Raw genomic sequence first — 17,926 nt, 5'->3', positions numbered from 1 at the left:
TAGGTACATTAAACGAAGATAAATAAACTTACTTTTGCGTTTAAAAACCAAAATATACCTTATATGGGGTTAACGCAGGTGTAAAGGAAAAAGATTATTGGTCAAAAACTTATGCTAGGTATCAGGAATTAGTAACGTTTAGGAATAAACTAAGAGAAAGTGGCCAAAAAGTAGCAATAACTTGCCACAATCGTTTCATTGGCCAATTAGCTAGAAGAGACGCAACAATTTCTCATTCACAGCTCCAAAGGCAACTTTTGGAAGCTACAGGTGTAAGTGTTTTAGTTAAAATGATAAGAAAAAGACTTCGTACCCAAGGACTATACAGCAGTAGGCAGGTACGGATTCCCGAGTTATCCAGACAGCTCAATATTGATTGCTTAAATTGACGTCTTTAAAAAAGAACTGAAACATTAGAAATTCGCAAAATGTGCCATTTTCAATCGAAACCAGGATTTGTGAAAAATCAGGTGATCGACGAATTCGTGTACTCAGAGAGCGAAGAATACAAGCAAAAACGAAAGATCTGTTCACAGATATAAAGGAGGAAGCGTCATGTTCTAAGAAGGCATTATGATCTGTAAAAAAACTTAATTAATTTTCATCCAACTAACTTTAATAGCTCATAGGTATGTTGATTTAGTTCTAGAACCTGTAGTTAGGCTCTAAAGAGTTGCAATAGGAGAAAATTTAATTTTCATGCATAATAATGCGCCTCCACATACCAGCAGAGTGATTATAGACTTCCTTGAGACAAGATATCACTGTTCTGGAGTGGCCTGCTTGCTCACCCGCCCTTAACCCTATAGAGCAACTGTGGAATATGCTTAATTTAATTTAGTTGTGCAGACCATTTTTTGATGCCCTCTTAATAAATACAGCATGCATCGCATATGCAGAACGCAACAAAGTATAGAAAGGCTATAAAAAAATAGTGATCCAGCCTTTACTCATCAAGAGATATAAGACAAGGTCTTCTTAAAGACTTATAATTAAAATATGCTGAAGAAACTGTTCTATCTATTCGCAGGTACTCATATTTTACTTAATTGACTGGACAGTTTCAACACATGAAAAATAACTAGCTGCGATGGTGATATTTGGTGGCCACCAGCTAGTTGCGACTATAAGGCCATAATAAAGGCCTCAAACAAAATTATTTTAGTGTGTTAAGGAATCTTAACACACTAAAGGTTGGATGAGATAGTACAGAAGAGTTACTCAGGATAGAAATATATCAGAAATGAATAATAAATAAACGAAATCTTTGAAATAAAAAAAAATATAATTACCACTATTATGTAACGAAAATATTACCTTGATAGTGCGGAAACTCCTCCTTATACATATGGTAAGCCTTCGCATGAGCTTTAAGTACAACATAGTCACATTGATAGTCGTCCACGCCGCTATTGTGTCCTCCTGGAGCAAACTTACCCTCACCATAGCCATGATGGCAGATCTGTTTTGGTTCGTTAACGGTTATCCAGAGGCCCACATCAGGAAGATTCTGAATTACAACGCGTGTGTAGTTCACAAAAATGTCAATAATGTCAGGATTAATCCAGTCTAAATTAGAAGCAACAAGCGTTTGCGGAAGTTCCCAGTGATATAAAGTAGCTATTGGTATCATATTGTACTTCAGAATTTCTTTGACTAAATTCTGGTAATACTGGATACCTTTCTGATTGATGTTGTCGGTGTAGCCAGTAGGAAGAATCCTGAAAATTAATTTTATTTATAAAATAAATAGGTTTGATAATTACAAGCTTGTATAAGAGATGATCATATTAGGATATTGGTACAGGATCTTTGCAACTAAAAGAACTAGAGAATCGATTAAAGGAAAAAATATTGACTGCTCTATAGGAATCTTTCAGAATATGTTTTACGTTTTCTAAATTTTAAATTTCATGCATAGATCGATTGCAGCAATGAAGTTATAAACTGGTGTTATATATATATATATATATATATATATATATATACAATAGCACTAAAGGCCTTAGAGGCCCATGGCTTAAAAAGTTTGTTCTTTCTTCATTTTCGCTTTTCTTTATGTACTGAGATCTTCTCTGGCTCGATATGTGATTTTTCTCCATTCCTTCTTGTTATTCATTTTTCTTTTCTGGCCTTGTAGTCCAATTTCTTCCATATCTTTTTCTACCTCCTGATTCCATCTATTTTTTGGCCTTCCTTTTCTCTTTTTTAAAGTTATAGTGTAGTTCATTACCCTTTTTGAAGTCCTCGTGTTCGGCATCCTTTCTAGGTGACCTCGCCATCTTAGTCTCTGTGCCTTTATGACTCCTATTATGTTAGGTTGATTATATAATTTCTTTAACTCATCATTTGATCTTCTTATCCATAAACCTTCCCTTATTATTCCTCCATATATCTTCCTCAGGATTTTCCTTTCCCATATCTCCAGTAAATTTTGTTCATTTTTTGTCATTGTCCATGTCTCACTGCAGTACGTTACTATTGGTTGTATAGTTGTTTTGTATAACTGTATTTTTGCCTTTCTTGATAAAAACTTGCTTTTCAACATTCCACTAAGAGCATGTACACTTCTATTGCCTGCCATTATTCTAGCTTGTATTTCTTCTTTAATGTTAGGTTTGCGTGATATTATTGTACCTAGGTATGTAAATCTTTCTACCATTCCGAATTCGTATGATAATCTTTCTTCTACTTCTACTTTAAACTTTTGTCCATCCCTGAACTGATCATCTGTCCACTGCATACATTTTGTTTTAGTTTCATTTATGTAAAGTCCCATTTTCTTTGCTGCTTTTACTATTCTCTGTACTATCTCCTGTAGCTCTTTTTTTCCTCTTGCCAGCAACACTATATCATCCGCAAATGCCAAAACTTGGTGTCTTTTATGATATAGGAGTCCTTCTCTATTGATTTTCGCTTCTCGCATTATTTTTTCTAGGCATAAATTGAAGAGTAATGATGACAAAGGATCGCCCTGCCTTAATCCTTCGTTTACTATAAATTTGTCCGATACATGATTGTTTACTTTGACTCTGTTTTCTGTATTCTCTAAAGTAAGATGTATCATGTTACGCAACTTTCTGCTAACTCCCAGTTCCTCAAGGGTCTCTTTTAATTCCTTCCTTTTTATTCTATCGTATGCTTGCTGGAAGTCGATGAATAGCGCTATCGTTGGTAAGTTGTGTTCATAGCTTTCTGCTTGTAATTCTCTGATTATGAATACTTGGTCCGTTGTGCTTCTCCCTCGTCTAAATCCGCATTGGTATTCGCCTATTATATTTTAAATTTAAATCTATGCATGAAATTTAAATTTTAAATTTCATGGATCGATTGCAGCAATGAAGTTATAAACTGGTGTTATACTCATTGTAATAATTTTAATCCTTAAAAAATAATTAAGATGATGAAGTGCCTAAACAGGTGTAGGCTGCTTGTGAGAAAAGCATAGTCCGTGTAAAGTTCTCTATCTCCCATCAGATGTATTCCCAGGTGGAGTATAGGGGAATACCCTAACCGATCCTAGGACGGGCGGGTAAGGGAAAAATAAAATATCTGCTGCAAACCAAAATAGACTAGGGTATGATGACCCGAAAACTTCAAAGCAATTAACCAGACAAATATTTCAGCAACGACCAGGCATACGAAACAAGGTTAATGATATTGGTTTATTCACATGAGGCATTCAAAAGCTCTACAGTACAGTAAAGCTAAGAACCTTATCAAAAGAACGCATGAATAGGCGGCGGACATCATACTCCTTCAGGAAGATGTATAGGTAGTTGCAGTCTAGGGAAAAATCAAATTCTCAAAGGAGTCTGACAAGGGTATATACTGTCGCTATTCCTGTTTAATTTATATACTGATTCCATTTTCCAATAATCCGTAGAAGATATAGCAATAGGAATCAAGGATAATGGAAAGCCTATTAATTTCATCCGTTATGCTGACGAAACGATCCTCTTTGATAATGATAAGAAAGAGTGGCAGTTCCTAATAAATAAAATCACATGGTCTTAAAATAAAAATAAATAAAACAATATTCATGGTCATCAGCAAACGTGATGTAGGCAATGTCAGAGAACGAATAGTAAATCAGAACATAGAAAGAGTCAAGATTTTTAAGTACTTGGGATGCTGACTTAACTATACATGGAACCGTGATGATAAATTCAAAATTACAATCGAAATAGCCAGGAGTATGTACTTCAAAATGAAAGAACTATTCTGCAATAGAGACCTGAGTCTCACTACTAGATGACGTGCCATTAAATGATAGGTACAGTCTGCACTGTTGTACGGAGTTTAAGGGCCATGTAACGTCTGGGTTCTTTGAGATGTGGTTGCACCGGCGGTTATTAAAAATACCATGGCTCGAGAGAGTATAAATGATCGAGTGTTCGAGAGTATAAAATAATGCATAAAAATAAAGGACTATTGAAAACAGTTAAACAAAGAAATGTAGCTTATTTTGACCATATCTTTAGAAACTATAAGTATGGTTTTGAGTAGTTGATCGTAGAAGGAATAATCGAACGAAGACGAGGCATCAGACGAAAGAAGTTCTCTTGGCTGCAAAACTTCAAAACGCCAATAAATCGACATCAGAGAAGCCAGCACAATTATACGATTGGTAAAAGATAGAGAAGAATTCCAGTAGATGGTCACCATCCTCCAATGAGGAGAAGGTACATGAAGAAAAAGAAGAGAAAAGTAATTACAGCCATCATAAAACCGATTACATTTTTGGTAAGGGATTTTTGCCACTAAAGATAAAGGAGAAGATGAGAAGAATCTATTGTATGAGAAATTGAAGAACTTCATCAGCTGAAAAACAACCTCAACCAAACCAAATCCTGGCGAGCATAGTTTTGACACGGTCAGTAACTAAAATGACCTATACCTGATTGATCTCACCACAAGAATGGTGGTTGAAAGCACGTATTTCTTCCACAAAAATATACACAAAGCCACATGACATTTTCCAGAAGGTCTAAAAAAAACCAAATTGACTATATAATTATCGATAGTCGGCATTTCTTTGGCATATTTGATGTAAGATTATATAGAGGAGTTGATATAGACTTAAATCACTTCCTAGTCAGAGCGAAACTCAGAGCCACTATATCCAACTCCAAAAAAAAACAGCCAGGCATCACTACGTACAAACTTTAAACGAATACCTAGCAAGAATGGATAAAAACCTATATATAGAGGAATACTGGGCAAAATGTAAAGAGGTAATCCACACCGCTGCAAAAGGTGTGTTGAAATCTTATAAAGCTAAAAAAAAGTGATGACTGACTCGATGAGGAATGCAGGTCCATAAATCAGCAAAAAAAATGAAATATATAAAAGACTTAAGTAGCGCAGAACGCGGTTAACCCTGTAACAATATGAAAATCTTAGACGAGTAGAAAAGGGAATCTTCAGGATAAAAAAAAAGTATGAAAACGCCCTGACCGAAATAGTTAACTATCAAACTAGAAAACACTTGAAAATATGAAATATATATATGAAAATATTGCCAATAGATAAACAGTTGTAGTCATGAATTCAAACATATACTAATTTCCTGTAAAAATAATAACGGCTCTATAATTAGTGACAAAGAACAGATATTGATCAGGTGGGCTACGCATTAAAATATTTTAAGACGGCGACGACACACTGATAAAACACATGCATATGAAATCTGACATAGGATGGAAACACCGGCGGACTGGAAATTAGGTATATTATGCCCACTTCAAACGTGATGGTTTGCGACAACTATAGAGGTATTACCCTCCTTACATGGCATACAAAATACTATCAAATGCACAATACATCTGAATACTCTTCTAAGCCAAATTAATAGTAGGGTGATATCAGTGCAGCTTTCGACCTAATAAACCAACAACTGACCAAATTTTCACAATGAGACAAATTCTTGAGAAAACCTTAGAATTTAACGTCAACACACACTATATATTTATGGACTTCAAGGCAGCCTATGACTAAATAGTTAGGCAGAAGGTGTTCCAAGTTATGGTGTAATTTCAAATCCTATTTCATTTTAAACTAACTGAACTTACACTCACGCGTACAGATAGTATAGTCAGAATCCAGAGCTACACCTCAAGGTCCTCTCGCTATCTTCTTTTTAACCTTGCGTTGAAGAAGATTATTCGTGAGTGATAGATTAATACGTGTGGTACACTATTTAATACATACAAGTAGTTAAATATTCAGACGAAATTGACATAATCGCCAGGTCCACAGATTTCCTGACTGAAGTTTTTCGGTCATTCAGGGCATCTGCACTAGAAATGGCACTAAAAATAAATTGTCAAAAAACGAAGTATATATGCATCGTCAAGTCTGGTAATCGATCAGCTGGATTAATAATTAATGGTTATTAATCGTATCAGGAGATCAGACTTCCATGTATCTAGGTTCGTTACAGACTAAGGAGTAGCACGTCAGCGAAGAATAGTCCTTGTCAATAAGTGTTACCAGCTTTCGAGCGTAAGGTTTTAAGAATATACGGAGGATGTACTAGGCAGGTTTTTCTCGTAGGCGTAACAACGTTTGAGTTATCGAGAAGCTCAAGAAATGAAATTAATTAAGGTAAGACGCCTCAGATAGATTGAACATGTAAACAGAGTAGTGGGACGACATAATAGAGGTACACCAAAACTTGGATACCCTGACCACTTCAAAGTTGACTTAAAATTTATCGAAGTTAAGGATGGAGAAGAGTTGGTAGAGATAGTACGGACTGGGGAATGTTCTGACGAAAACTTTGAATCATAAAGGGTGGCAGTGCCAATGATGATGATGATGATGATGATGATGAAAACCACCGAGTTCAGGCTTTAATATCTGTTTGGTGAAATAAACCCATATTTTTAGTAGTATAAAAATATATATATATATATATATATATATATATATATATATATATACACTCAGGTGCAAAAAAATCGATCCATGGGTATTATTTGCTGAAAAAAGAAAACGTTTGAAGATATTAGTTTTAAATCAGGTATATATGTAAGTATATGTTAGATTAAAATAATTTTTACAGAATATACAAAAAAATCATTTATTTATAGAGACATACGCCAAAACTCAAAAATACAAGAATATTCAAAACTTTCTGAAATTAAGAAAAACATTGATAAGTAATTAATATCTAGTGTTTCCCCCTCGGGCCCTTATAACAGCCTGTACACGTCTAGGCATTGAGGTAATTAACCTCTGGATATCAAATTGATCCAATTGGTCCCATATTTTCTGAAGAGCCCCTGTAAGTTCAGCCAAGTTGTTTGGACGGGATACTCGTGCTCGAAGACCTCTTCCCATCATATCCCATAGATGTTCTACGGGATTGAGATCGGGACTGCAAGCTGGCCAGTTCATACGGACAATTCCCACCTCCTCTATATATTGGTTGACGATTCTAGCACGGTGAGGACGCGCGTTGTCGTCCATAAAAATAAAATTAGGTCCAATGAATGGAGCAAAAGGTACCACCTATAAATACTAATCTAGTGCTGATCTAAAATACTTGTTATGTATCTTGCAGCAGTCATAGAACCTCTATCTACAATAACTAAATCAGTATGGGCTTCTGAACGGATACCAGCTCAAACCATAACGGAGCCCCCCCGATAACTTATTCTTTCCGCAATATTAAATTGAAAATATCGCTCTCCGTGTCTTCTCCAAACCCTTTCTCGGCCGTCTGGTGACCTTAGACAAAATCTGGACTCATCTGAGAACAATACATTGCTCCAATCTGCATCACTCCAGTTTTCATGTTCTCTTGCAAAAGCAAGGCGAGTTCTGCGATGTTCTATGGATAGTATTGGAGATAGGGCTGGCCTTCTGGATAATAAATTACCTTCTACAAGTCGTCGACGAACTGTCCATCTGCTTACATCCACATTTCTCACTTCGCTTAGACGATTTGCCAGTTCAACTGAAGGTTGATGCCGATTTCTCAAACATGATGAAACCAGAAATCGATCATCTCTTTCGGATGTTACCCTTCTACGACTTGATCCTGGTCTTCTTGTAAAGTTACCGGTGTCGATAAAAAGCCGAACTGCTCTTTGAACCGAAGATCGACTAACACCCAACATTTCAGCTGCATAATATTGGCTACGACCATCTTGAACTAAAGTCACCACCCTTGCAGCATCTGTCGGAGTTAGAGACATTTAGGAAGGATAATTAAATAAAAATGTAAGACGTTTTAAAAATAAAATCACTACACTAGTATGGTTGTTGAATTAAAAACAACATTCAATAAATAATATCTACTTGCTTCAGACCCTTTTTGACAAAAACCTGAAATACCAATTTGTTTTAAGAAATATAAAAAGCAATATTAAAAATATTATTTTATTTCTCGTATACGAGGGTACACCTAAATTTACATACGTAATTTAATGTCTCTAAAATTATACAACTTCAAATAAATAATAAATAAGGAATGGATCGATTTTTTTGCACCTGAGTGTATATATTGTTATGATGTGTTTTTTGTTTGAATGATGAGCAATGAGTATTTTTAATAATATAGGGTTTTTATCGCGGTTCTCAAAGAATTAGTTTGTAAGTACTTTTTTAAATTATCTTTATTATAACTATTATGAAACACACATATATATCTAACCTAGCCAATGTAAATTTAAAATAAACTATCTTTAAATTGATGTTCTTATAAAACTAATTAAATTCTATAGACAATGTTAAATTTAAAAAAACTATCTTCAAAATTGAAATTGTTATAACACTAACTAAATTATATTAACAAAATTTTGTACCTTTCTTTCACTGAATGCCTAAATGAACTGTTTTCCACTATATATATTCTAATCACCACTGAATGTCTTCGTACTTCGGTTATCCTTGTTTTTGTGAAATTTCTTTTTCCAATTATCAGCTTCTACCAATTTAAGATATATTTTTCTTCACCAGCATTTATATACCACCAAGCAAACCAGCAAACACCATTTATATTTATTCTTCTTTTCAATATACCAATATCCAATTATTATAAGTTGATTTATACTAATCTCCAATCATAATATAATTTTAATTCCTTCCAATGTCCATCCAATATTCTTCTAATATACTTTTATAATCTTCAATAATTATTTGTGTATAATTATAAATGTGCATTAAATATATGCATAATTTTTAATCTTCATTTAACTCATTATATTAAACAATTGGACTATCTCCAACTAACTTTCATATTTCTTATTAAACTGCTTGACTGACTTACTAAAACTGTGAACAATTGACTTCACTAACTAATCTACTAACTTTCATAATAAACTGCTTGACTTCTGACTAAAAAACTCCCAAAAACTGCCATCTTGAATCCAAATCACGGGTATTTATATCCCTTTGGATATTCCAGAACCATCTGGTAAGAGATCATGTTCCAATTTGTTCTATTTCTTCGATATCGATGTTCTCGAAAAAAATATCTGTTCTATCCACCGACATAATCATTATTCCAGAATGTTCGACCGTAAACAATGGTCACACTCTGCACTCTGGAGAATTCGTTAATGTTCCATTGATAATTTTGTTGACATTTAGGCTTTTCAGATCATAATAAACATTCAAATTAGTAACTAACACTCTAATTTAATAAAATACACATTTCAAACAATATATTATTATAACCCCACTTTGTATTCGTATTATGATTAATTTCTATCTGTCAATTACTTACTGTATAGTTGGTTGCCTAGGCACATGGCTCACTTAAATCTATTTACAACATTAAAATACAACTTTTTACAATTATTATATGATAATTTCTTAAAAATGCCCTCACATAAATATATTTTTATTAAATTCTCTAGTATATAACTTCTTAAAATAATCAAATACTTTTTTATATCTAATATTATGTAGTATATAACTTATAAATTATTTTCTATAAACCCCAATCGTCACAATATATATATATATATATATATATATATATATATATATATATATATATATATATAAATATATATATATATATAAATATATATATATATATATATATAAATATATATATATATATATATATATATATATATATATATATTTGTAAAAGATTAAATCTTTTAGCGAAAGCTGCTATCGCTTTATTGAATTAAATGGCCAAATATATGGCCTAGGAGGACACATTCGTAAAACTTCCCGTGCTCTTACCTTGGCCAGGAGATTGAAAACCTATAAAAATCGGCGCCCAGATCTGCTACCAGTTTAACGTCTTCTTTATATTTATGGTAGGAATCACAAGCTATATCCGCTGTGTCGTTATTCTTTATCGGGGATGGCACTCGATGTGTAAATTCATCCCACATACTTTCTCCTTTACCATCTTCGTCCCATGCCCCTTCGATTTGGAAAGAAGAAGTTGCTACTCCAAATAAAAAGTTAGATGGAAAAGTTCCATTATTTTTGGCATCAGAAAATCTGTAAAATAATATAGTTTCAAATTAGCACTAAATTCATGACCCAAATTTTTAAATATAAATGTATGCTTAGTACAAAAGACTCATGAAAGTGGAATATAGAACTACAAAATCGCACGAAACGAGCCAAAAAAAAAGTTAAAAATATGAAAAATATAATTTCGAATTTAAAAATGGTCATATGTTTTTAGTTTCGTTTTAAGGAATGTATATAACCATACAAGTACTATACTGAAGCAGTACATGTAACAGATGGCCGCGACCAATGGAGAAGTATCATTGATCAGACTATCCGAGCTGCTGAAGCTCAATGATGAACCACAACACATCTACATCTACTATAAGATGTTACTGACGATGATGATGAGGATATAACTGTACAGCCCTAATGGTGCACAAAAACTTTATTGAAAGGAATGAGGGATTTAAAAATCCCGAGCTAGACATGCTCGTTAATAGTGGGGTGCATGTCTTCATGCACATTGAAGTGGTAGTGTCTTCATACATTAGAGCCAGTATACGAGTAGGTATACTTTTTCCATCGTCAATTTGCCCAGCGTCGGCTTAATTATATTCAGGAAAATTTCTCAATTTTTGGGCAGAAATTGTTTAAACAATTTTTTAAACAAATTCAAAATATCACCTTTTGTGCTCCAAAAAATATTTTTTAGGTTTTTGGGTGACTCTAAATAAGATCTATGTCATTTTTCTCAAAAGTTAATAGTTTTGGAGATATAGGCGATTTAAAATCCGAAAAATGCGATACCTAATATGCATTTTCGAGGCTTGAAAAATATGTAAATGAGTATTTTTGAGATTCAAGAGTATCTAAACTAAAGTATCAACATTGATTTTGGTGAGAAATCGGAGCAATATTTTCCGTAGCAGAAAAAGGTGATCTTTTGAATTTGAATTGTTTCCGGCAAAAATGTACGGCACCCTTCAACCTTCGATTTGTTTAAACGGGGCATTTTTGAATAGGACTCTTCAAAGGACAGAATCAGTTTTTTTCAAATGGGAGCGGGCTCACAACATCGAATAAATAACAAATTAATTCTTTCAAATTAAAGCTTGTTAATTTTAGTGATTTATAAGAATATTGGACTTATTATTTAGTTTTTACATAAACCATAATATTTTTTTACAATTATCTGTAAATAATGGCTCATTCTGTCAAAAAATTTTAAAAGATTGTCTATCCAGCAATTAAGATAGTCAACTGAAATTTAATTTTTAAACACGGCCTACTGTTAATGCACAAAGAGGATGAATCTTCAATATTTTGCTTCGAGTTAGAGATATCTGAAAAAGTGATTTGGAAAAGATGTTCCAAATATTATTATAACCCCACATAACAAAGTTTTATGTCAAAATTAGCACTTTTACTTTTTTCATTAATTGAAGAGCTTATTTCCAAAGTGTCTTAAATCCAAAATTTCGATTTTTTAAATTTTCTTTTTTTAAACTTTATAGATTTCTTCAAGTCTAGAATAAAGTTATATGTACCAAAACAACTTCTTATTTACCATTTAAAAGTGCATATGAAAATTGTAAAATTGTATAATTTGTATGTTAAATTTGTATGAAAATCTGTAGTTTCATGGATTTCATTATATGGATGTAAGACACTTTGGAAATAAGCTCTTCAATTGTAGTCAGGATTCTAAAACGGACAGTTGGCTGTCCCGAGATGCATCTTTAGACAGCCAATTGTAGATTTAGGATTGAGATTACAAATAATACTGAAAAACTAAAATTGCGAATTTTGTCATGAAATTTGGTATGTGCGGTTACAATAAGTGGAACAACTTTTCCAAATAAGTTTTTCCGATTTCTCTAACGCGAAGCAAAATATCGAAAATTTACCCTGTTTGTGGATTCGCAGTAAGCCGCGTTTAAAATTTAAATTTCAGATGACTATCTTAAAAAAATGTGCACTATCAACATGTATGACTGTGCAAAATGTCAAATCTGTATGTATTTTAGTAGCTGATATATAGAGGTGTCTTCATCTTAAATGCGACACACTGTATAATAATGAATACTAGTGTTCAAGATGCATCGCGATAGCTGTAAAGAAATTAATTAGAAGGACTTAAAAGAATCGTCAGAGTCTTCTGAAGTCGAATCGTTCCCAGGTTGGATAACTATTGGTGCTATTGCCGGTAAAACAGGATATTCGTTTTTTATTTTTACAACATGAGCTTCGCAATTTTTCCACACATCGCTATTAATGCCACTAATTATTTCTCGAATATTCTCAATGGCCATTGCGCTTAATATTGGTGACTGATTATATTTTCGCAATCGTTTTTTTACGGTACCCCAAACCATTTCAATTGGATTAAAAATGCAATAGTATGAGGGTAATCGCAAAAGAGTATGGCCGTGCCTGCTGCAAATGGTGTCAATAACGTATTCGTTTTTAAAATTCCGACTTTTGATCATTCTAATTAATTCTTTCTTTACTGGAATCTTTTTAGGAACAGTGATGTTTTTAAGTTGCATAAATTTTAAAATTTCGTCCTTTTTCGTGTTAATATTAGGTATTTTATTTAATGTGCGGGAATGATCCGACGCATTATCCATAACAATCACTGAATTCGGCGGAATATATAATTATATTCAGGGAAATCTCTTAATTTTTCACAAATCAGTTCTATAGTAGGCACTCTATTTTCTTTGTAAAAATTGTAAACTGTTCGCTGAATAACGTCTTTTGCAGCAGTGTCAATCCTACCCAATTTTTTATTTGGTCGCTTTCGTTTTAAGGAATGATCTGTAACTGTGCCTAATTTAATAATTGTATATATAGTCTTATACCCGATTTTTTTAATACATGAATTCTCGAAACAATTGCATTATCAATTGTAAACTGTTCGCTGAATAACGTCTTTTGCAGCAGTGTCAATCCTACCCAATTTTTTATTTGGTCGCTTTCGTTTTAAGGAATGATCTGTAACTGTGCCTAATTTAATAATTGTATATATCGTCTTATACCCGATTTTTTTAATACATGAATTCTCGAAACAATTGCATTATCAGCCATCCCAATATTTTCTTTTTTCAAACACTCATACATATTTAAAACTATTCTTTGGGATTGTACGTGCAAATCTTTATTTTTTAATTCAGAGCTGTCATTAACATAATTGTCATTATTTATTGATAACACAGAAGTTGATGCATCTTAAAAAATGCCATCCTAGAAAAATATAATATTACTTATAACTTATATTACCTATACCTTATCATAAGCCTCCGCCTCTGCAAAAGGAAATATTTTAGGGTGTCACATACCCAGACAAACAGGTGTTCATTAGAATTTACGGCTTTGCGCTTCGCGCTGTTGCCATAATGCATGAGTTTAAAATTAGTGAATATAACCTTAATACCATTATTAATATATCTGCAATTTTTCATGTTTCCGGGTAAGGTATAAAATCAATGAAATTTGGGAAAAAATAATACAATTCTTGAAACCGTTTTTGAGAACTTGGATTCTAAGTTGTCTGATTTCTTAAAAGTCGATCATTATATCTATAAAAGTATTACCGCTAAATTCACCAACAGGGCAACGTCGAACATTCAAATTCTCTCCAGACTACAATGTTGCCAATATTCCAAAATTACTTAGAATATAAGTAATATATACAAAGTTCACGGTTGCTTTAATTCATTAGTGAAGAGTCCATGGAAATATTAGTACCTAGTTAATTAATTTATATATATATTTTTTGAGAATATGTTTATATTATTTTTTAAGAGTGTCGTTCGTTGACTAGCAATTGAATAATAACGAATAGGGAATGGAGAATATTTTTTAGATATAACCTTAGGAATTTTAGGAAATATGTCTGACAACCTTGATTTGAAAGGCGGTCTCTTTGATACCAGAATGAGACATGTTTATGTTGGAAAATTATTAGTGGATGTACTATACGAGAATTCAGTTTCAAAGTCTAGTCTATTTGTAAAAGCAACATGTTAAATCTAATTTTGTAAAGGACCGTCGGGTTTTTTTTTTTTTTTTTTTTTTTATTTAAAAAATATTTTTTAATAAAACGTGACAGATCTTGGTAAAGTATTGATCAAAAAATCTTTTTGTCATTTTAAGATTTTTCTTATAAATTATTATACATAAAATAGTTAAAAATACATAAAACAGTTGGTTCTATCATCTTTATCGTTGAAATCAGTTTCATTATTGTAATTTTCCCCTGGTAATTTATTACCAATTAATCACCTTCATTATATCCTCTGATCTTCTCTGATGTTCTTTTAACCCACAGACTAGGTGGCTTTAAATGACTTGACATATGATTAAGATATTACAATTATGATGACCTTGGGGTAAATAGGATTATATTTACTGTGAGTTTTTGAGTTATTGAACACTTTGTTTAGTATAATCACTCATAGGAGCTGTATTACCCGCTCCTAACAAACATTGCGTGGCAGATATTAATTAATTAATAAAAGTTTTATTTAAAAATCCATTATAAAATGTACATAATTAAAAAGACCTTTTCGGGCTACATCACAGAACGTTTTCGGACTAAAAATTCCATCATCAATGTATTACCAGGTATCTTATATCAGGAGTCAAGCCACTAAATATTTGGGTAAAAGGGTTTTTACCTCCCATTGGGTGTCTTACATTGCCATACAGGGTATCTGTTAAAAACTTTATTATTACACCATCTTTTTAACAAAAATGTCACACATAATAAATTTTGTACTATTTTTAAATATTTGGTGGCTTGATTCATGTACTCCTGGTAATAACACACTGATGATGGACTTTTTAGTCTGAAAACGTTCTGTGATGTAGCCCGAACGGTTCTTACAGATATATATATATATATATATATATATATATATATATATATATATATATATATATATATATATATATATATATATATATATATATATATATATATCTACGGCATAAAGTGGACTCCGCCCATGTTAAAATTCAGGTTCAAGTGAGCTCCATGGTCAAGTGGCCACCGATATACGGAGCTCACTTGACCATTCCATAATATTGGCTCTGTCGATTCGTCAACATGTATAGTTTCATAATTTTTAAAAATTTTGTGGAGCCCCTAATTACCCCTGTATCATGAATGTATATCGCTTAGTTCACGTGTATATATTATAGGGGTCGTTCAGATCTTTTTCCGTGTATATTGGAACCATAAGTATATCGGTTTAAGTAAGCTCTGATAGTTTGGCAACTATGGGATTAAGCCGTTTATTTCCAGCGGATATTCTAAACGGTTCATATGGACTCCTTACTTTTGTTATCATTCATACGCATTACAGTATGTAACAGATATGTGTACTACCAAATACCTGTTTTTAGTAGGTACGTGCTTTTCTAAAAATAGATTTATAGATACAAAAGGATTTCATTACCAAGTTGGATGTGTTTTTTCATATGCGAAAATTATCTAATGTATTTTGTTAACGTGAGTATGTCTTTATACGTTTTATTTAAGAATCCGGTTAATAAGAACTTCTTTTATTTCATCCATTGTTTCATGATATCTTATATACAGCTTTTTATTATTTTATTTCTTTTATTTTATTATTTTATTTTTTTATCTGTGTACTACATATAATTCTGGATAGAAGGTTATCTCAAAATAAATATTTAAGTGCTAAAATAGATATTTTTTGTTAAAATGGGTAGTAGTGCACAAAAAAGGGAAGACTGATTAATTTATCTAACACGAATTATACAACTTCACCAATAGTACATATTTCTGAATGTTTTATCTCCTATTAAGGGGTAATATGTAATCAATATAAGTGGAGTTAGTGTCAAATTTGCAATGATCTTTATAAGTAATAGCTTACTGATTGTACTTTACATGTTCAGTTCACATAAATAAACCTTGTCCCTTCAGAAAAGAGCGATTAGAATGGTAAAGTTTACTAAGAAAGTGTAATAAGTCTTATACCACCCCACATGCACACAAGTTAACCGGTGTTTGCAGGCCAGAGTCCTCCTGGCAGATTTAAGAAAGATAACTACCATAAGGAAGTTCCTTTCGAGGGATCAGATGGCGAGGAGCAGCTTATTTTTGTTTGTATATCTTGCAGATTTGTTGATATAGCCATTTTTTTCTTGATTTTAGTCATAAAATGGGCTGATATTCGTGGAGTGGATGTTACGAATCTGGACTTTGTTTCTTTTGCTCTCTAGCTAATTATCTTCGGATATTAGGTGGATTGATAGCTACGATATTATAGAGCTTATGTATGGATGTGAGTCTTAATATTTGCTGAATTTGGCTGACTAATTTATAACTAAATCTACGTGTTAAGTATGTGTTGGTGTCACTTATACTATCAAGGTATATTAGGCAGCAGAAGCATAGAGTTCAAGCGTCTACGTTTTAAGCGTGGAAGGATGTGCTTCACATTTTTAGCTGACAAGTTTGCAGAGAATATTATTTTCTGGTTCTAGTTTGGCATTTGATTTTAAAAAAAGTACTGTGAATGACAAAGTGTGATAGAAACTATCTTCAAGCTATTTATAGCAAGTCCAGAGTTTAAGGATTTCATGACACTATTGGTTCAGGTATATATTCAGATTTGTGAAAGTGTCTCTGTTAGGGACATTGAAGGAGCACACCTGACTTTTTTCGGGGTTTGGCTTAAAATTGAGTTATAATCTATTTTTAGGTATGATTTAGATTTTTCTCCACTTCACCAACAAAAGTTTTTGGCTGTGCAACAATAGATAATGTATCGTCTACATAATAAAAGTCCTAGTATTTACTGGTATGAGTTGTGTAAATGTTATACAGAGTAGGTGCCATTACAGGACCCCAAAGAGACAGTTATTCTACGTTCTCCATCTGCTATTCTTACCATTGAGTGATACGAAAAATTTTCTGTTGTGTAGGCATACGCGGATAATACAAGTGAGTTTATTACCTCAGGGGATATTACATAGATTTTGGAGAAATACCCTATAATTTAAGGTGTCGTAAGCGGCATTAAGATTAACAAATACCACTCCTCATACCTGATATTTTTCGTACTTCTCTTTGCTGTGTTGGGCAAGATTTAGTATTTGTGACGTATATGATTTAACCTGTCATATATAGCCACTTTTTTTTTTAATTTGAGTTTTTCTTCTATTATCGATTTATATTAAGGATCATGTGCAGAAGTATTTTGTATAGCTGACAAAATAAATAGATATATTGGCCGATAGCTTTTGTGGTCGTCGGAGTTTTTGTCAGGTTTAAGCCAGGCAACAACTTTGTCTTTGCTTTGCTTGTCTAAAGACTTTGGATATTAGCCATTGTTGTATTTTTGGTTCAAATTTTAGAGTTAGTTTTGTGCTCAGATCCTCAGCCAGGAGCCGTAATATTGTTCATTATATACGTGGATAGCGGATCCAAGCTCAACATCGTTGAAAGGTT

The 17,926-nt window shown here is 32.7% G+C and overlaps 1 protein-coding gene across 2 annotated transcripts in view; it reads right to left on the bottom strand.

Moving 5' to 3' along the window:
• Positions 1-17,926, bottom strand: part of LOC140434442 (myrosinase 1-like) — a 78,632-nt gene that overhangs the window by 20,643 nt on the left and 40,063 nt on the right. For both annotated transcript variants that reach the window (XM_072522704.1, XM_072522705.1), the window contains exons 2-3: positions 10,213-10,479; positions 1,318-1,721 (exon numbers count right to left, since the gene is read on the bottom strand). In XM_072522704.1, coding sequence (XP_072378805.1) covers positions 1,318-1,721; positions 10,213-10,479 — 671 coding nt within the window. The remainder of the gene's footprint in view (positions 1-1,317; positions 1,722-10,212; positions 10,480-17,926) is intronic.

Source organism: Diabrotica undecimpunctata, chromosome 2 (assembly GCF_040954645.1).
Source record: "Diabrotica undecimpunctata isolate CICGRU chromosome 2, icDiaUnde3, whole genome shotgun sequence".
NCBI classification, from domain to species: Eukaryota; Metazoa; Arthropoda; class Insecta; order Coleoptera; family Chrysomelidae; genus Diabrotica; species Diabrotica undecimpunctata.
This window is presented reverse-complemented; position numbering and strand designations above follow the sequence as displayed.